Genomic DNA, 21607 nt, shown 5'->3' with positions numbered 1-21607 from the left:
GCAAAATAAAATAGGCAAATTTTTCCCTTTGACATTATCGTGCGATACTGGTGCTCTTGATGGGCACCTATCGACACCCCCACTGGCAGTGCTTCATTCATTTTTTCAAGTTGCATAATGGAACATTTTGCATGTAAGACAAAACTATGACTGCATATACTCTTATCAAAAACCCCTGACGAAGGTGCTTGAACCAGAAACGCGTAAGGTACCAGAGACCACTCTTTCCCAGAGAGTAAAATTAATTGTTTATGTCATGCAAATCATGTAACCTGTCGTGTTTTTTGTCTTTTCCTTTTTTTTTCTTTTTTGATTTTGTATATTTTTTGATATGTCTTTTTAAACTAACTACCCATGTGTAGTTGTTGCCTATAAAGTCCCAACGAAGGGGGATTTACTTTTCTTGTTAATTCTAGCACTAGACCTCATGTGTAACTCTAAACTGGTAATCTGTAAAAATATTTTAAAGCGTTGCCTATGGAGATTTTTAAGTATCGTAGTTTGTCACCATTCCAAGAGCGTGCGCAATTTTAAAGCGTGACATGTTAGGTATCTATTTAGTTGGCGTAACATCCTCTTTCATAACTTCCCCCAAAAATTGGGGTATATATTGTGTTTTGTTTTTATTATTAAGTCATTAAAGTGTATTTTTTTACAAAAAATTGCATTAGAAAAATCGCTGCGCAAATATCATGTGACATTAAAAATTGCAACAATCGACATTTTATTCTCCCAGGGTCTCTACTAAAAAATATATATAATGTTTGGGGGTTATAAGTATTCTAGCGAAAAATACTGATTTAAACTTGTAATCCAAGTGGATATCAGGGATTTACATTTGAACAGCACAAGATATAGGCTATTTGTGGTTTGAGTTTTTTTGTTTTTTTTTCACACAGAACGAATGAACATGCACTTTCACTGGGGGAAGATGCAGACTCAGACAGCAATAAAGGCCTGACAGGGGTTCTAGCCCTTTCCCACTCTAGCCAAAACAAAAATACAGTTTGCATTTCTTCATGCTGTAAAGTATAACCGAAGGCAAACTTTTTTCTTTAATGTCAATAGGCCGCCCAACGCATGTGAAATGCATAAAAAAAATTAGGGCAGGTAGAAATTTTTTAAAATCGCACTGTTCCGAACCGTCTGGTACTGTGGTACCATGCGTTTTAGCAGCCGTGAACGCACATTTGTGGGGGTCATGGGAAAGCCATTTAGACCCCTTTCACATTGAGGTGCTCAAAAACTGCCCATAAAACGTTGGGTGTTTTTGCGGCGCTTTAGCGCCGTTTTTGCAGCGCTAGCTGTGCGCTTTTTTTTAAAGAAAAAAGAGCTGTTTTTCTGCGCTTTGGAAGCGTTTTCAATTCATTTCAAGCACTCCAAAAATGCCCCAAAGATGCTGCATGCAGGACTTTTTGCACCACCCCGCCAGCGCACCGCCCCAGTGTGAAAGCTTCCATTGAAATGAATGGGAAGCAGTTTTCAGGCGCTATTTTTAGCGTAAAATCGCCTGAAAAGCGCGGGAAAAATTAGCAATTTCACGTGCGTTCCCATGCTGCACCTGGTGTGAACAAGCCCTCCCTCTAGGAAAAAGAAAAGAAAACAGTTTTGCCTTCAATTCTTTATTAACATCTAAAGTGGCAGTTCATGAAAGGTCACATGACACCCGGGCTTGCTGGTTCCTGCATGTCTTGCTGGCTGGGAGTTGTAGTACCATCTGTAATTTACAATACCCACCATAGATCCCCCTCCCCTCCTCAGTCACCCTCCCGCTGTCGCATTGTTCGGCTTAATTTCATATTAACAAGCACACTATCTCATGAGCCGATACGTGGGAGGCTGTGTCCTGGTTTCCCCCAGGAGCTACAGAAGGTGCAATGCCGAAAACATTTCACCAACATGATCTTCCGTGCGAGAATCCGTCGCTGGGGATCGCCACCACATTTACGTCAGACATCCCAGACAACGCACAGCGGCGGCCGACAGTCACACCATATAGAGGCCGGACCAGGCTGGACTCAGCTGCTATAGAATTATGACCTACTTTCCACTCCAGCAGATTAACAAATGCAGAATTTAGCACGGAAGGGAAATCGAAAAGAAGACAGAAGGGAGTAAAAAAAAAAGAAAAGAAAAATGGAATGAAGGATGGCAGGCTCCCATAGGAAATATCAATTATATAATATAAGTCGATGTATACCCGATCAATACACTCTCATAGAAGCTTTAACATGGTAATATCATATTATAAAAGTTCAATCTTTTTGAATCTGCAGCTTTCATTAAAATAGTCCCTGGTGATCCTGCCTTGTTTAGACACTTCCTGTTATACGGTGACAACACTATGTCCCCGTCTCCCAATCGTCCCCCTGCGTTGTCACCCTGTCACATGGACTCTCAATAGAAACTATAAGTGGCTGTTTCAACACACTTTATGCAAGAATGGTCTGCTGTTGTCACCATCAGGAAACCCACCCTAAGAAATGTCATGCAGCTATCAGTGTAGTGCATGTAGACAGCAAGTGGCTGCAAAGTGGTGGCAGGAGATCAGTAGCACTGAGATGTAACAAAGGACTAAACTCCTCCCGCCCGCGCTATATCCGCTAAAGACGACTACAGCGCGGGCCTTAATTGCTGGGAGGGTGTCCATGTATGTCCTCCCGAGAATGCGCCATCTGCACACCCTCTACGGGGCGCGCCCGACACGCTCTGTGATCAGCGAGTTTATGAGACTCGGCTGATCATAGATCCCGGCCCCTTACCATGTGATCAGCTGTCAGCCAATGACAGCTGATCACATGATGTAAACAAAGGCTCGTAATCTGCTTTTTTTTTCTTCTCACACTGACAGCGTGAACAGAAAAAAAAAGTTGATTAGCGCCTTCTGTCAGAGGGACATGGGTACCAATCACGGAAAGCCACTGCTGCTATGCAGTGCCTATCAGTGCCCATCAGTACCACCTACCAGTGCCCACCAGTGCTGCCTATCAGTGCCCACCAGTTCCACCTATTAGTGCCCATCAGTGCTGCCAATCAGTGTCTCCTCATCAGTGCTGCCTATCAGTGCCACCTATCATTGCCCACCAAAGCTGCCTCATCAGTGTCCATCAGTGCCGCCTCATCAGTGTCCATCAGTGCCACCTTATCAGTGTCCATCAGTGCCGCCTTATCAGTGTCCATCAGTGCCGCCTCATCAGTGTCCATTAGTGCCGCCTTATCAGTGTCCATCAGTGCCGCCTTATCAGTGTCCATCAGTGCCGCCTCATCAGTGTCCATTAGTGCCGCCTTATCAGTGTCCATCAGTGCCGCCTTATCAGTGTCCATCAGTGCCGCCTTATCAGTGTCCATCAGTGCTGCCTCATCAGTGTCCATCAGTGCTGCCTTATCAGTGCCCATCAGTGCCGCCCTTCAGTGCCACCCATCAGTGCCACCTATCAGTGCAGTCCACCCATGCCCATCAGTGCCACCTCATCAGCGCACATCATTGAAGGAGAAAAATTACCTATTTTCTAAATTTTATACAAACTATGAGACTGTTTTTGTTTTCAAAATTTTTGGTCTTTTTTTGTTTTTTTTTTTAGCAAAAAATAAAAAACCCAGCAGTGATTTAATACCACCAAAAGAAAGCTCTATTTGTGTGAGAAAAATTATAAAAATGTCATATGGGTACAGTGTCGCATGACCACATAATTGTCATTCAAAGTGTGACAGCGCTGAAAGATGGAAATTGGCCTGAGCAAGACGGGGGTTTAAGTGCCCAGTAAGCAAGTGGTTAAAGTGTTACTAAACCCAGGACCCTGCATTCACTATATCTGGTCTCCCACAGTACACACAACATGGAAAAGCAATTATTTTAGTAAATATAAACTGCTAAATACCTTTTCTCATCAGCAATATATATCAGTCTTGTGATTTCTATCAGTGTCTGATCAAAGCTTGTAGAAAACAAGGAAAGGGGCGCCTCTGTGTGTATAAGTAAAACACTTAAATAGTAAAAACAACATCAACTCACATGGGAGAAGGTATGGTAGAGTAAATCTCTGGGCTGAGTAGTGTCCAGGAGCGGGATGGATGACCAGGTCACAGTAGTTCCCCTTCTCCCTGGTGGATCACATGCACTCTCCAAAGAAAAGAAGAAAAAAAAACTTTCTTAATACACACCAAATTGAGCATGTGCAGAGTGCCCCCAAGGCCCTGTACTATCAACAGATAGAATGGGATCAGTGGAAGAAGGGGGGGATCAGAGAGGACAGGATCAAACAGCCTTTTTACACAATGCAGAGGGTTAACCCCTTAGGTTCCACATTGAGTATAACAAGCATGCTTTACTGCATATACACACTGATTTTACTGTTGTGGGTTTAGTAACACTTTAAGAAAATATTTATATTAGGAATATGGAATGACGATTGTTTGATACACAGCACATTAGCAAGCTGAATGTTCAGTTTGGGGCCCTGGTGCCTGACTTTTTAGCAGCCTTTTTTCAACTCCAGGTGCCCACCCTTTAGCATACAGATTATGATGTAATACCCCTTAAAATTTAGCTTGCTATGTGCAATTCCAGAATTTATATATCATATATACTGTGTATTGTAACAATGTTTGATGTGTTTTTCAAAAGACTCCAGACTTTTTTATATGAAATACTCTATAAATATGATTTATATAGCAAACAAACAGTGTGGATCTTTAAAATAGAGGTTTTGTCTTCATGTGTGCAATTTCTCTATTTGCTTTCATTAAACATTTCTCTGGTGATCCTACAACAATCTGTTCCTGTCTCCCAATTGTGCTCCTGTGTTGTCACGCTGTCAAATGGGCTCCTGATGTAGACTACTGTGTCAATACTTATTAGGCAGGTATGGTCCACTGTTGTCACCATAAAAAAAAAAAAAAAAAGAAAAAAAACCACCCTGGAAAATACCAATTAATGACCACACAGCATACTATATATAAAGTTAAAATAATATAAAAATACTAATATATATATATATATATATATATATATATATATATATATATATATATTAGTATTATTATATATTTTTTTTATTTATTTATTTTTTTTTTTAAATAATTGCTTACATTTCTTTATTTGATTTGAATTAATTTAATTCAATAAAGGCATCATTCAATAACTTTTCTAAACGTGCACTATTTAATCGATTTTTGAGGCATTTTGATTGTAACTGTCAATACACAAAGAATGTTTTTATAACAGAAATTAAAACTACAGTAGGAAGATATGTGTGCCTGGATGCAAGATTCGGCAGCAGGGCTGTATTCCTGGGCCTAGGAATCCTTTATTTAAAGTCCAATGTTTACTACAGGAGATGGTGGTAAAAACGATTCTGTTTTTTTTCTTCAGAAATTCTACTTGATACAACCTACGAGACCTCCGAGATTGGCTGGGCAACCTACCCTGAAGGAGTGGTAAGTGACATTTACATTTCTAAAAAATGTATTTTAAACAGAGATTTCCCCGGCAGAGAGTAGACAGATCTACAACTCTAACTTGTCCCCTACTATGTAAAACTACGCTGGAGCTCTAGTTTTACCCTTTTGCGCATATACGAAAATACACATTTTTTAACATGAAAACGTAATTAAAAACCCAAAACATGCCTTTATTCAATGCATAATATAATACACAGCTTTTAGTAAAATATAAAAGATGAGGCGAGTAATAAGATATCAAATATGTCAAGCCTGAAAATTGTGTGCATCCCTGAAATGGCAATAAACAAATATTCCCAATGACAGTATCCATAGGATTATCAGTTAACAGATTATCAGTTTAGAGTGAACAGTGAATGTTGACCCTAGAATTATTATTCTATGCTCTATTTATTTAGTATGTGTACCAAAATCATCATTTTTTTGCATGTGTGTTGTGTATGTACATGTACGTAGGAGCAGGGTGCTTTTTTTTTTAAAAAATGTAATTGATTTTATTAAACTTTCACTTTATTTACACATTTTTTTATTTATTTTATTGCTATTACAAAAGAGATAACAATCTTCCTATGTTATAGCATAGTGCAGATGATAGGTCAGTTATGGCGAACCTTGGCACTCCAGATGTTTTGGAACTACATTTCCCATGATGCTTATGCACTCTGCAGTGTAGTTGAGCATCATGGGAAATATAGTTCCAAAACATCTGGGGTGCCAAGGTTCGCCATCACTGTGATAGGTTATCTTTAAAAAGATTTTAGGAGACCCCTAATGTCACCGCTGCACTCTGTTGAAGCTGCTGATTGAACATAATCTATGCTCAAGCAGCTTCTTCCCAGGCCAGAAAGAGCCGGAGTTTGACAGCTCTGAACCCGAAAGTGCTCATCCAAAGTGCACTTCCAGGTTCATATGTAGCACACCCCTGAAGGAGCCGCTAGCTTTGATGGTTCCATTTCCCCAACTTAGTACTCTTACAGCCAGGCATATGGTATTTTCTTCTTTCTCACTGGTTCAAATACATAGTCTAGGGGTGTCTTTTTGTGTTTCTTTATTGCTGAGTAGAATTTGGGATGGGTATGGAAGAAGGCATCAGATACCCTGAAAGGAATTAAATAACTGAGGACACTTATCTTTTCACTATCCTGGCAGAGAACTTCCATAAAGTCACTACTTGCTAGAAGAATGCCTAGGACATGCTTCTTTGTAGAACTGAGAACTGCATACAGCCTCTAGGGCACAGGACTTAGGTCAGTACTCAACCCCAACAACATCACAGGATCATCAGTTTCCACCTGATATCCACCAGGCACTTCTCAGTGAGGGAGACACAGACTTAGGATACCACAAACCACTGGACTCTCTTCCTTTATCCTCCACCTGGTATCCTCCAGTGTGCTTCTCCAGACCATGAAAGTAAGATCCCAGACTTTAGAGAATAGCCCCCAGCCTCAGCAAGGGCTTGGACCTTAATGACATCCAAGCAGCCTCTCCAGCTAACTGCTCACAGAGCTCCTCAGCCAGGGGACTCCTCTGGCAGGGCTAAACACAGAATCCAAGAAAAACCTCTACCCTAGGCTTCAAACTATTTATGGGCTCTCAAGCCACTTTCTTAACACACCTCTCCAGGGATTGACTGGATCCCCATAAATATTCAAGCTGCTCTCCCATTCTTCCTCCCACTTTAATTCTAAAATCTTCTAGAATGGAAAGGTAAGCAATCAGACCAGCAGCCTGTAAAAGACTGAGCAGACTAGAACAATCAACCCCTTCTCTACTGATTACAGAGGAGCTAAACTAAATTTACCTAGCAACCTACAGTAACTGGAAGGGAGCTACACATACTACGCAAAGAAGATTGTCAAATAGATGCTCAATCATCTCCTTCTGCTCTCGGTCCTGGCACCTACCATGGGGGACCCAGACCCCCAGGAGGAACAGATGAGTCCAGAACACATGGTGGAGTGTGTGAGGATCTTTCTGCTAAAAGTAGAAGTAATTTGTGTTTTTTTGGCTGGCTGTTGCCAATTCAGTGTCACTTTCAAGGGGTTTTCAAGTGAAAGAATCTTTAGAAAACCACCACCCCCTCTCCCCTGACCCACTTTTATTCACCTTCCCTGTGCCCTCATGCCAATTTTTTGCTTCACTATGCCTATGAGTCAAGCCAGTACTTAGTTGCTTGGGCCCACGTACTTAAGTATTACTACCCCGCAGAAGGTCACATGCTCCAACAGAGCAAGGGAGTCATTCAGTTAGGGGTTCCATCTCCTTTAAGAATGATATGTTAAATTTAAATACCAATAAATGGATGCCTGTTACAAAAACATTAACTCTTCTTTGGTTGTTCTTCTCAGTGGGATGAAGTTAGCGTCCTAGATGGCCAACGGCGCCTCCTACGAACGTACGAAGTTTGCAATTCATACGCTCAACGTTCCAACCAGAGCAACTGGCTCCGTACTGGCTACATCGCTGCCCGCGGCACCCAGCGCGTCCATGTCACACTCCGTTTCTCAATACGAGACTGCGCTAGTCTACGACCACCGCCAGGAAGACGTCACCTGGCCTGTCGGGAGACATTCACGCTTTTGTATCGACAAGCCGACGCTGCCATGGAAGCAGAGGACTGGGAGTGGACAGAGGAGGCCTGGACAAAAGTGGATACCATTGGAGCAGGCAAAAGCTTTAGTAGGGACCCGGGTAAGGGAGGCGAGGGTCCACGGATGGACGAGAGGAATTTAGATTTTGGGCCAGTCCGTAAAAATGGATTTTACTTGGCCTTTGTGGATTCTGGGGCCTGCCTCTCTATGGCTGGAGTCAAAGTTTTTTTTCACAAGTGCCCAGCCACCGTGCACAGCCTGGCATTCTTCCATGAAACGCCATCTAGTGGAGGAGGAGGGGCATCACTGGCTGAAGCCTTAGGCAGTTGTGTTGTTGGCGCTCACCCTTTGGGGACTACAAAACTCAGTCTACACTGCGGAGGAGAGGGGGAATGGATGGTGTCTAGCGGAAGTTGTGCCTGCAACCCGGGGAGAGAAGTGAGTGAAGATGGAACTGAGTGTCGGGGTAAGAGTTAAAGTATTTGTGAACGTTAATCCAAAGAAAGTAAAATGTTTTTTAAGAGACGCAGTTACATCCCGGGTTATGGAATAATACAAATATCCATTCCTACATTAATTTAGTGGTGAAGGCTTACTCAAGGGATTATAATTGCTTCTATTTTTTTATCTATACCTACTGACCCTTTGACTTGAAAACCAGGGGTCAGAGGTGACCTGAAGTCTGGCAGCTTCTATCATATTATGTCACTTCTCACACAACATGTTATACTTACCTGCTCTGTGCAATGGTTTTGCACAGAGCAGCCCCGATCCTTTTCTTCTTGGGTCCCTCGTCAGTGCTCCTGGCTCTTCCCCCCTGCCGAGTGCCCCCATAGCAGGCCGCTTGCTATGGGGTTACTCATGGGGTTGCTGTGATTGACAGCAGCGGGAGCCAATGGCTCCCGCTGCTGTCTCTGAGAGCAGAGAGAGACACTGCTCCTGGGCACAGTGCAGGATCAGGATCAGACTCAGGTAAGTATAAGGGAGGGAAGAGAGGGGGCTGAGAATGCATTGTGGTAAAAAACCTTCAGCCTTTAGAACCACTTTAACCGCTTGCCGCCCGCCGGCTGTCATATGACGGCCAGGCAGCGCAGCTCTTGTTCTGGGCTGGCGTCATATGAGGTCCATCCATTTAAACAGGGCATGCGAGCGACCGTGTGCGCGCAGCCCTGTACCTTCGGTGGTGGCGTGTCACGGAGACACCGCTCGCCACCGAGGAGAGTGAACAGCTAGTTGGCATGGCCGTTTACCACGTTTGTCACGGCCGATCACAGATGGTGCCGCCCCACTTTGCACGGCGCATGCGAGAACACTGCTCGTCACCGACACTGGTAAACAGCCATTGGCCGGCGGCTGTTTACCACGTGATCGGCTGTGATCCTTTCACATACAATCACTAAATGTAAATATAGAGCGGTAACGAGATGTTACTGGGTTCTCCTCCTCACACACCAATCATGTGTGAGAAGGAGATTGCGGTAACATCTCGTTACCGCTTACAGTGTACACCAACACACACTGATTGCCCCCCCAATAAAGAGGACCTGTCACCACCCATCAAAGTACATGTCACCACCCATCAAAGTACATGTCACCACCCATCAAAGTACCTGTCACCACCCATCATACCTGTCACCACCCATCAAAGTATCTGTCACCACCCATCAAAGCACCTGTCATAGTTCATCTGAGCACCTGTCACAGTTCATCTGAGTACCTGATTACCTGTCACAGTCCATCTGAGTACCCGAGTACCTGTCACAGTTCATCTGAGTACCCGAGTACCTGTCACAGTTCATCTAAGTACCCAAGTACTGTCACAGTTCATCTAAGTACCTGTCACAGTCCATATGAGTACCCGAGTACCTGAGTACTAGTCACAGTTCATCTGAGTACCCGAGTACCTGTCACAGTTCATCTGAGTACACGAGTAATGTCACAGTTCATCTGAGTACCTGTCACAGTCCATATGAGTACCCAAGTACCTGTCACAGTTCATCTGAGTACCCGAGTACCTGTCACAGTTCATCTGAACACCTGTTACAGTTCATATGAGTACCTGAGTACCTGTCACCTCCCTTCAGAGTACCCGAATACCAGTCTCCAGCCCATCAGAGTCCCCAGGTACCTATCTGTAGCCCATCAGAGTACCCGAGTACCTGTCACCAGCCCATCAGAGTACCCAAGTACCTGTCTGCAGCTCATCAAGTTACCCGAGTACCTATCTGCAGCCCATCAGAGTACCCGAGTACCTATCTGCAGCCCATGCCTCATAGAATATACATTGGGGTGTTTGCTTTCCAAAATGGGGTCATTTTGTGGGTGATTCCACTGTCCTGGTGCTCAAGGACCTTCAAAAGTGTGATAGGTAGAAATTAAATGAGATGTGTAATTTATGCTCATAGAACGCCTGAAGGTGCTACTGTAAAAGTCTCATACATGTGGTATCGCCATACTCGGGAAGAGTAGCAGCATGTATTTTGGGGTGTAATTTGTTGTATGCATATGCTGTGTGTGAGAAATAACCTGATAATATGACAATTTTGTAAAAAAAAAAAAAAAAAAAATCTTCGTTTTGCAAAGAATTGTGGGAAAAAAATACAACTTAAAAAAACTCACCATGCTACTTACTTAATACCTTGGATTGTCTACTTTCTAAAATTTGGGGGGTAATTGTACTTTTTTGACTTGTTAGTGCCGGTTCACATTGGGACGACTTGTCAGGCGACTTAGCCGCCTGACAAGTCCCGTTCTGTACAATGGATGCAAGTCGCTCCGACTTAGAAAGAGGTTCCTGAACGACTTTGGGGACGACTTGAGGCGATTTGCATTGACTTCTATACAGAAGTTGTTTTGCAAGTCGCCGCTCCTGTCATGTCCAGGTCGCCAGAGGCTGCCTCAGTGTGAACCAAGAAATGAGATACACCTGATGTACTGAAGACCTGATCAGATGTGATCAATTTTCAGTGACTGGCACCACAGTTTGTAGACTCTATAACTTTTACAAAGACCAAATAATATACACTAATTTGGGTTATTTTTACCAAAGCTATGTAGCAGTATAAATTTTGGCCAAAATTTATAAAGAAAAAATACTAATTTGCAAAATTTTATGACAGAAACAAAGAAAAAGGCATTTTTTTTACAAAATTTACGTTTTTTTTTTATTTATAGCACAAAAAATAAAAAACCCACTAGTAATTAATAGGGATGAGCTTCGAGTTCGAGTCGAACATCGGCTGTTCGCCAGTTCGCCGAACAGCGAACAATTTGGGGTGTTCGCGGCAAATTCGAAAGCCGCAGAACACCCTTTAAAAGTCTATGGGAGAAATCAAAAGTGCTAATTTTAAAGGCTTATATGCATGGTATTGTCATAAAAAGTGTTTGGGGACCCGGGTCCTGCCCCAGGGGACATAGATCAATGCAAAAAAAAGTTTTAAAAACGGCCGTTTTTTGGGAGCAGTGGTTTTAATAATGCTTAAAGTGAAACAATAAAAGTGTAATATTCCTTTAAATTTCTTACCTGGGGGGTGTCTATAGTATGCCTGTAAAGGGCCGCATGTTTCCCGTATTTAGAACAGTCTGACAGCAAAATGACATTTCAAAGGAAAAAAAGTAATTTAAAACTACTCGCGGCTATTAATGAATTGCCGGTCCGACAATACACATAAAAGTTCATTGATAAAAACGGCATGGGAACCAAAATTTTAAAAAAAAATGACGTGGGGGTCCCCCTCAAAATCTATACCAGAACCTTTAGGTCTGGTATGGATTTTAAGGGGAACCCCGCGCCAAAATTTGAAAAAAAAATTGGCATGGGGTCCCCCCAAAAATCCATACCAGACCCTTATCCGAGCACGCAACCTGGCAGGCTGCAGGAAAAGAGGGGGGAGGAGAGAGCGCCCCCCCTTAACCGTACAAGGCCACATGCCCTCAACATTGTGAGGGTGCTTTGGGGTAGCCCCCCAAAACACCTTGTCCCCATGTTGATGGAGACAAGGGCCTCATCCCCACAACCCTTGCCCGGTGGTTGTGAGAGTCTGCGGGCGGGGGGGCTTATTGGAATCTGGAAGCCCCCTTTAACAAGGGGACCCCCAGATCCCGGCCCTCCCTCCTGTGTGAAATGGTAAGGGGGTACAAAAGTATCCCTACCATTTCACAAAAAAAGTGTCAAAAATGTTAAAAATGACAAGAGACAGTTTTTGACAATTCCTTTATTTAAATGCTTCTTCTTTCTTCTATCTTCTTTCTTCTATCTTCTATCGTCTATCTTCCTTCGGTTTCTTCTTCCATCTTCTTCTTCTGGTTCTTCTGGTTCTTCCCCCAGTGTTCTCGTCCGGCATCTCCTCCGCGGCGTCTTCTTCTCTTCATCTTCTTCTCCGGGCCGCTCCGCATCCATGATGGCATGGAGGGAGGCTCCCGCTGTGTGACGCTTCTCCTTTTCTGACGGTTCTTAAATAACGGAGGGCAGGGGCCACCCGGTGACCCCTCCCCCCTCTGACATCACGGGGAATGACACAGGGAAGTCCCCGTCAAGTCCCCGTTCCTCAGAGGGGCGGGGTCACCGGGTGGCCCCGCCCTCCGTTATTTAAGAACCGTCAGAAGAGGAGAAGCGTCACATAGCTGGAGCCTCCCTCCATGCCATCATGTATGCGGAGCGGCCCGGAGAAGAAGATCTATGGCCGCCGCGGCCACCCCTATTCACGCGTCTGGCCCCTTTTAGGATGCCGGGTGCCTGAATTACAGCGGTGGGGGTGTTTTTTTTAAGCACCTGATTAGAGCCAAAACAGGCTTCAAAATAGGGTGGACTCGGAGCACAGAGCATTGCGCTCGGAGCCCGCCCAGGTGTGTTAGAAAAGCAAATGAATATTCGCTTTTATAACACCGAACCGCCTCTCTGCCAATCAGGAAGCGCGGGTCTAACCCGTCACCCGATTGGCTGAAAGGACAGGCACTCCTATTGGACGCCTAGACAGGAAGAAAGAAGAGACGCATGGAGGACACAGCTCGCCGCTGCACGACCCTCTGCCCATCCCACAGCTCGCCGCCATCACCCGCTGCCTGACCCAGCACCAAGATGGGGTAAGTGCCGTTCAGACAGGGAGCAGGCGGGTGGGGGGTCACAGTGGCTGCATTTGATGGACACAGTGGTTGCATTTGATGGCACAGTGAGGCTGCAATTGATGGGGTTTTTTTTCAGAATTTTTTAGTTTCTTTGCACCCCCCCCAAAAATTTGGAGCATCAGCCGCCACTGCTCACCAGCACCCGCATGCTTGTCATATTGGGACTAGCGGCTATGTTAGTGCAGTCCCTGCGTCCCCATACACTTACATGGGCTGCCCACATTCAGCAGAGGGTCTCAGCACCCATGTGAACAAGGCCTAAAAGTCACTTGTGATGTGAATTTTTATGTTTACCTGCTGTGTCATCTACACAAAGGGCCCAATTATACATTATATTTGCAAAAATGCAACATACCTTTCAGGACGCCGGGCGCATGAATTGCTATGGCGGAGATAGGCGGGATGTGTGTGTTTTGAAGCACATGATTAGAGTCAGAGGCTCTAATAGGCTTCAAAATAGGGTGGGCTCAGGGTGCAGAGCTCTCGTTGTTGCAACACTGATCGTCCTCCCGGCCAATCGTGAATCTGATACCCGTCACTCCATTGGCTGATAGGACAGGTGATCCTATTGGACGCCTATAGGAGGAGGGGAAGAGATGCACGGCGGAAGAGAAGAGGTAGCCGCAGCCTGATCTCGATGTGCCCCCCGATCCCTGCCTGTTGTGCCCGCCAATCCACGCCTGATGTGCTTGCCGATCCACCCGCTGATCCTCGCCCAATGTGCCTGCCGATCCCCGCCGCTGATAAGTGGTAAGGGGTAAGTGCCGGTGGACCTTTGAGTTTTGAGGTGCCGCAGGGAGGGGGTTGTCTGCCATATATAAAAACATAAAAACAAAAATAGTGTAGCGCTAAAATATAAACCTCTGTGTAACAATTGATGTTCAAAAGGGGAAAGAATTATTCCACAGTGAAGTGAAGAGTAATCTTATCTTGTCTCTGGATTACAAATTTGTGAAAAATATCAAATGTGTAGTGTAACAACATATAAAAGAACACTCATATATCAGTGAGGATAAGAGAAATATGAAATGAAAAAATACAAAAAATAACGTGATAAGCTTAGTGTCCACATTCCACAGGAATATAAATAAAAACTTAGGGGATGATATTATTAGAAAAATGTCCAAAATTAGGAGGTGTAGCCACCAAATGGGTCTGAAAGTATTCTAATCCCAGTGATATATCATGTGAATAAGGCGGATTCCATACAATGCAAATGATCCATAAATGTCTCCTCCATAGAAATCTGATCAACCCAAAAAATAAGGCACTCTTACCAACTTTGGTGGACTCACAGGCCGTTGGCGGTGAGTCAGAAAGGCTTGCACTGTCTCAGAATGGAGGACAGTATGGGAACAGGTCATGTGCTGGTGAACCTCTTCCTCCAAATGTGGTGCCAGGATCCTACCCGAATAGTCCGCACGATCTCCGTTTTGGTCAGAAGTGGTAACCATGTATGAAGAAAGAAAAAAGGAGCCTCCACATGGTGTAAATCCAACAATTCAATTGGCATTTATTTGATCAATCACGACCATAAACAGTCCATAAAAGTATAAAAAGGTATAATAGAATCGATTCCAGTATTAAAAAAGGCAAGCGTGGTGTGGGTGGCTGGGTACAGCAAGGAGACCCAGCGCGTTTCGTCTGAAGAGACTTCTGCTGGGGTATATGCCATCCTGCCACCACCACGCTTATATACACATATTAAATTAGTAGATCATAAACAGCTGATTACAGCATCGCGCGCTCTAACTTCCTGGATATCTAGCGTGCGTTCCAATCACGATCATATGTTTCATATATTAGCCAATAAGAAGGCAAATCCGCCTCTACCACCCAAGCCTCAGTATGGATGTCCTATCCGGGTACGCTCTCAGTGAGCGGAAGTGTAAGCTGTATATCAGCCCATAATAAATCGTCATCGCGTATGACGCGCACGTGGCCGGCATCACGTGATAGCGTCTGACGTATCATTGGATATACCTCATTGCGTCAATCCGGAAGTAGGAACAAATTACTAAGGCCATTGGAGCGCGCTTGCGTTCCAAGTGGATCATCGAGATCGGAAATGGTTTAGAAAAATTCAAATAAATAAATACTGCATACTAAACCGTATGCCATAGTAATGAAACTTTTAAACCAAGAAAATTAATGTGTTGAGACAATTAAAATTTCAAATCGGATCAGGAAGTTAGTATGCATAGCGAGAAAGATTATAGTAAAACATACATCTTGTACATCTAGGTTCCTAGACATGAATATAAGATAAGAAATGAATATCAAAACTCATATCCAATCATAGGACGTATCTAGCCAGTATAGTATTAACTAGGCAATGAGGCATGTCAAAACGCACACATAACTGTAATTAACCAATATGGTTAAATAAAAATAAGGATGTAAAACTGACATAAAAAGTACAAAAAAGAAAAAATGAAACAAGATATAACCAGGACCTAATATTCTAACCAAAGTGAATAAAAAACTGCACATAGCCTGATACAAGCCACGCAACCTATATTTTCTCAAAACGAGACTTGGAGTGGTCATCAATCCAATGGGGCACTCTAGGAATATTATAATACAAGGCTTGAAAGGACCAATATAAAAAGAGAGGGGGAAAAGGGGGCACCTATCACGATTGATTAATAAATGAGTTGATGTCCCACTCCACATTAAGTCCATGTGGCGTAAAACATCTTAATTGGTGTATCCAAAAAGTTTCAAGCCTTGGTTGTCTGCCATGCCCCCCCCCCCATCACCAGCTGCCACTGCTACAAACTATGAGATATAAACTGGAATTTTTATTTATTTATACTACTAATGGCGGTATTCCATGACTTATAATGGGACTGCAATAGTGCAGCGGTCAATCTGACACTTAGGGCTCTTTCACACTTTGTGTTAAAAAAGCCCCTGAAAACCTCAAGAAAAATGCTTCCCTTTAAAATCAACGTTTTCACACTGGAGTGGTGCACTTTCGTTACGGTTGCAGCATCTATGGAGCATATTTGGTTATGGGGCTTAAAAAACTGCACCAGAAATGCTCCTCCCCATTGAAATAGACGGGAACCTCATCAAAAGCGTCTCACGACCTCAAGGGCTTATGTACACTGCATCCCAAAGGAGCTGCTCCTACAGGCTTCTGTGCTCTCATTTTTTTTCTGCCTGGAAACTCCCCTCCATGTTAGCCAATGTGTCCATACACACCATGGCTTTTTCAGGAGTTTACAGGCATATGCTCCTACAGGCAGAAAAAAACTCCACCAAACTCACGTTTTTGAGAGGTGCTTTTGAGCAGAAAAGATGCCTAATGCCCCGTACACACGATCGGAAATTCCACCAGCAAAAGTCTGATGTGAGCTTTTGGTCGGAAATTCCGACCGTGTGTATGCTCCATCGGACTTTTGCTGGCGGAATTTCCGCCAGCAAAAGATTGAGAGCAGGTTCTCTATTTTTCCGTCTGAAAAAGTTCCTATCGGAAATTCCGTTCGTCTGTATGCTATTCCTACACGCAAAAAACCACGCATGCTCAGAATCATCGCTTCGTATGGAACTTCCCCTTTCTAGTGCCGGCGTAGTGTTGTAAGTCACCGCGTTCTTGACGGTCGAAAGTTCAGAGAACTTTTGTGTGACCGTGTGTATGCAAGACAAGCTTGAGCGGAATTCCGTCATCCAAGATTTTTCCGAACGAAAATTCCGATCATGTGTACGGGGCATTAAGTGCCCACAAAAACGTGAAAAAAGGCAAAAAAGCTCCAGAAAGTATGAAACACAAAAAAAAACAAGGAAAAATGAGCTGAGGGGAGGATTTGTGAAAAAAAAAAACACTTATGATTAAAAAAGCTCAAATAAGCTCAATAAAAACACACAAAAAAGCACAAGCTTCTTCAAGCTTTTAAGCAGAGAAATAAAAGCTCAAATGCCTGTTACAGCAGCTTTTGTGTGTGCAGGAGCCCCATAAGTGCCTCAAAAAGGCCCCCACTAAGCATTTTTGGTGCAGTTTTTGAGTCACATGTCACATGTCAACCGCACCGCAAACACAGCAAAAACGCTCCATTAACGCATATGCATTTAACTGGCAGTTTTGAAGTGAACCAGTGTGAAAGTGCCCTTACTGACGCTGAGGGGAACCGACTAACTGCCACTTAAAGCATGTTATCCAGCACAGTGCTTGTGCTGTGTCATTTGGCCCCCTGTGTCACCTGCAATACCTGGCTGATTCTGCCAGGCTATACCCTCCCTTCTTTAAACTGACCACGGTTTATCATGGCTGCTGAGCCCTGAGACAATGGTCAGTTTACGTGCCTCTGTCATCCACAGCTCTCCTCTGTCCTCTGTCCCCCCTCCCTCCCTGCCTGTCTGCTCCTGTGTCAGTGCCCGCCTCCCTCCCCTCCTGCTGCTATAGTTTCAGTTAATGTTTTATACCATCCTGTCCATTTAATAATGCTATGTGCCCCTGTGAATGTGTTTTATCAAAATACTGCTCTAATACCCACTGTCTCTCTCCTCCTTCACCCCCACCCCTCCTTTCCCAACTGACGTCAGCGGGGAATCCTTGGCCCCACCCGCTGCAGGCGGGGAGAGGAGAGAGATGGTGGGTCACGTGAGCGGCGATCGGTGCTCAGAAAACTGGTAAAGAACGGCTTATTTTTATAAAACACAGACACAGGGACACAGAGGGTTATTAAACAGACAGGATGGTATAAAGTGACTTAACAACCAGCCCCCAGAAGATTTCCCCCTTAACGACCAGGCCATTTTTTGCAAAAGGGCACTGCGTCAATTTAACTGACAATTGCACGGTCGTGCGATGTTGTACCCAAACAAAATTGACGTCCTTTTTTCCCCACAAATAGAGCTTTCTTTTGGTGGTATCTGATCACCTCTGCAGATTTTATTTTTTGTGCTATAAACAAAATAAGAGCGACAATTAAAAAAATATATATTTTTAAAAACTTTAGCTATAATAAATATCGGAAAAAAAAAATTTAAAAAAAAATGTATTCATCAGTTTAGACCAATATGTATTCTTCTACATATTTTTGGTAAAACTGAGACTGCAGGGGAGGCGTTTTTCAGGCGCTTTACAGTCGCTATTTTTTAGCCCAAAAGCGCCTGAACAATGCCCCAGTGTGAAAGGGGTCCTATGAACAATTCATTCAACTGAAATGACACAAATGGGGAAGTGGATTTTGATTGATTAATTAAGATACAATCATAACTTACAATCGTGATTACTGATCCCATCTGTTTCCACCATTTAATCTCATTATCTGATTGCAATCTGATCGTATTCATGAACAAAGCAGCTCATTGCTGCCAATCAATACATTTCCACCCTAGCCAATGGACTCAGTTTAACCATTTGCCGACTGCCTCACATAGGAGTATGGCAGCACAGAATGTATTAGGATAAAATACCTACTGCCTTTACAACCACATTAACCCTTTGATCGCCTATGATGTTTAACCCCTTCCCAGCCAACGCCATTAATACAGTGACAGTGCTTTTTTTTTTTTAGCACCGATCACTGTATTAGTGTCACTGGTCCCCAAAAAAGTGTCAGAATGTCCGCTACAATATCACAGTCCCGCCATTACTAGTATAAAAAAAAAAATTACAAACTATGGGATACATACATTGGAAACGCTATAACTTTTGCGAAAACCAATCAATATACGCTTATTGGGATTTTTTTTTACTGAAAATATGTAGCAGAATACATATTGCCCTAAATTGATGAAGAAAGTTGATTGTTTACATTTTGTTATTGGATTATCTTATAGCAGAAAGTAAAAAATATTGTTTCTTTTTAAAACATTGTCAGTCTTCCTTTTTTCATTTAAAAAAATAAAAAACACAGAGGGGATCAAATACCACCAAAAGAAAGCTCTATTTGTGGGAAAAATTATATTAATTTTGTTGCATGACCGTGCAATTGTCAGTTAAAGTAACGCTGTGCCAAAAAGCAAAAAATGGCCTGGTCTTGAAGAGGGGTAAATCTTCTGGAGGTCACGTAGTTAATTGCATCCAATTCAAATTAAGTCTAAAGACCCGTACACACAATACGAAAATCGGATGGAAAAATTCGTACAACGAGTTGTCTGACGATTTTCAGATTGTTAGTACGGTGCTTTCGACAGACGATTTCGCTTTTTCGTCAGACAAAAGCTGGATGTGCAGACTATTTTTGTCCGATGTGAACTCAACGTCCGATTTTCGTTTCATTAGTACGGTTTTCATAGGAAGAAAATCGTAAGAGCAAGACTGCGCATGCTCAGAAACAAAAGAATACATATAAAACTATTCAACACATTACGTCACTTCTGATGCTGTATTCTGTCGTCCGAAAGTTTTCGTATTGTGAGTAACGTCTTCACTTTCAACATGAGACTAGCATGCCATGAAAAACGGACATCCGGTCGTCTGAAAATCTAACCGTGTGTACGAGGCTTAAAGGGGTTGTAAAGGTAAAAGTTTTTTCACCTTAATGCATTCTATGCATTAAGGTGAAAAAACTTCTGACAGAACCGCCGCCCCCAGCCCCCCCGTTTTACTTACCTGACGCCTCGAAAGTCAGCTTCGCGTTCCCGACATCTGTTCCTCCGCTCACCCTGGCCGCTGATTGGCTGCAGTGGATGGATTGAAAGCAGCGCAGCCATTGGCTCGCGCTGCTGTCAATCACATCCGATGACGCGGCGCGCCGGGGGGCGGGGCCGAGTGATACAGCGAGCGGCTATAGCCGCCGGCTGTATCACGGGAGCGCGCCCGCAAGCACTCACCACCGTGCGAGAGAGCTCGCATGAAGGTGGTAAATGCTTGCGGGGAGGAGCTGAGACAGCCGCCGAGGGACCCCAGAAGACCAGGTTCGGGGCCACTCTGTGCAGAACGAGCTGCACAGTGAAGGTAAGTATGACATGTTTGTTATTTTAAAAAAAAAAAAAAAACACCTTTACAACCCCTTTAAGACCCCATACACACTATTAAATTTTCTGCAGATTTTTGTCTTCGGATTTACCAAAATCATGTAGTGCAAAGGCCTGCCTGACTGCATGCAAATTGAAACTCTTATGCCGCGTACACATGGTCGGACTTTTCGTCTACAAAAGTCCGACAGCCTGTCCGACAGACTTCCTGCGGACTTTCGGCGGACTTGCGGCAGACTTTCTAACGAACGGACTTGCCTACACACGACCACACAAAAGTCCGACGGATTCGTACGTGATGACGTACACCGGACTAAAATAAGGAAATTCATAGCCAGTAGCCAATAGCTGCCCTAGCATGGGTTTTTGTCCGTCGGACTAGCACACAGACGAGCGGATTTCGGGGTCCGTCGTAGTTACGACGTAAAGATTTGAAGCATGTTTCAAATCTAAAGTCCGTCGGATTTGAGGCTGAAAAAGTCTGCTGAAAGTCCGGAGAAGCCCACACACGATCGGATTACCAGCCAGCTTTAGTCCGTCAGCGTCCGTTGGACTTTTGTAGACGAAAAGTCCGACCGTGTGTACGCGGCATTAAGGTTTGACCTCATATAATATGGTTTTGGTAAATCTGAAGACAAAAATCTGCAGAAAATCTAATAGTGTGTATGGGGTCTAAAGCCAAAAATCCGACCGTTTGTATGCTTCATTGGACAATTGTTGTTGGATTTTCCGCAGACAAACGTTGGATGGCAGGCTTATAAATTTTCCGCGGACAAATGTCTGTTGTCGGATTTTCCGAGCGTGTGTACACAAGTCCGTCGGACAAAAGTCCAAAGTACAAACACGCATGCTCGGAAGTAAGGATGAGTCAGAAGCGGTCGGTCTTGTAAACTAGCGTTTGTAATGGAGAATTAACATTTGTGACGCGGCAAATTATGAAATCTCAAAATGCAGCGCACATTTCTCTTCTTCTTTAATGGGATAATAATGAAGCTGCTTTGCTGGTGATACTGATGGAGTTATTGCAAACAAATTTTCAAAGGCTTTTTTTTTCTAGTGATATCAAGAATAATATTATTATGCTTTTTTTTTTTTTTTTTTTTTTTTATTTGGGCAAGTTACCACAACACCATTATCCCGTCGTTTTTAAGATCAAAGATACAACTATGTTGGTGTCCCTTGTCAACTTTACATTGTATTTTTTAAAATGTAACTGCCTACTCCCAAACTGTCATTTGAAGTAAAACACATAGCCAAGTATTATTCTCCACAATCTTTTTATTGTGCAATTAAAAAAGAAAACAAATAAAATTAGACATGCTATCTGCCAATAGAACTTAACCAAAAAGTGCATTCTATGCATCCAAAAATATAGAAAATATATCAAATCAAATCATTATTCAACCAAAAAATAAAATAAAAGCCTCATGCGTGTGTCCTGCTTCTTAATATAGGGGATCACCAATGCCAAGAGTTGGTGAAAGCAGGGGTCCGTCATC

The 21607-nt window shown here is 43.4% G+C and overlaps 1 protein-coding gene across 1 annotated transcript in view; it reads left to right on the top strand.

Moving 5' to 3' along the window:
- Positions 1 to 21607, top strand: part of LOC141105835 (ephrin type-B receptor 5-like) — a 113220-nt gene that overhangs the window by 21636 nt on the left and 69977 nt on the right. The window contains exons 2-3 of the mRNA XM_073595966.1: positions 5372 to 5436; positions 7812 to 8520. Coding sequence (XP_073452067.1) covers positions 5372 to 5436; positions 7812 to 8520 — 774 coding nt within the window. The remainder of the gene's footprint in view (positions 1 to 5371; positions 5437 to 7811; positions 8521 to 21607) is intronic.

Source organism: Aquarana catesbeiana, linkage group LG08 (assembly GCF_042186555.1).
Source record: "Aquarana catesbeiana isolate 2022-GZ linkage group LG08, ASM4218655v1, whole genome shotgun sequence".
Classification (NCBI taxonomy): domain Eukaryota; kingdom Metazoa; phylum Chordata; class Amphibia; order Anura; family Ranidae; genus Aquarana; species Aquarana catesbeiana.
This window is presented reverse-complemented; position numbering and strand designations above follow the sequence as displayed.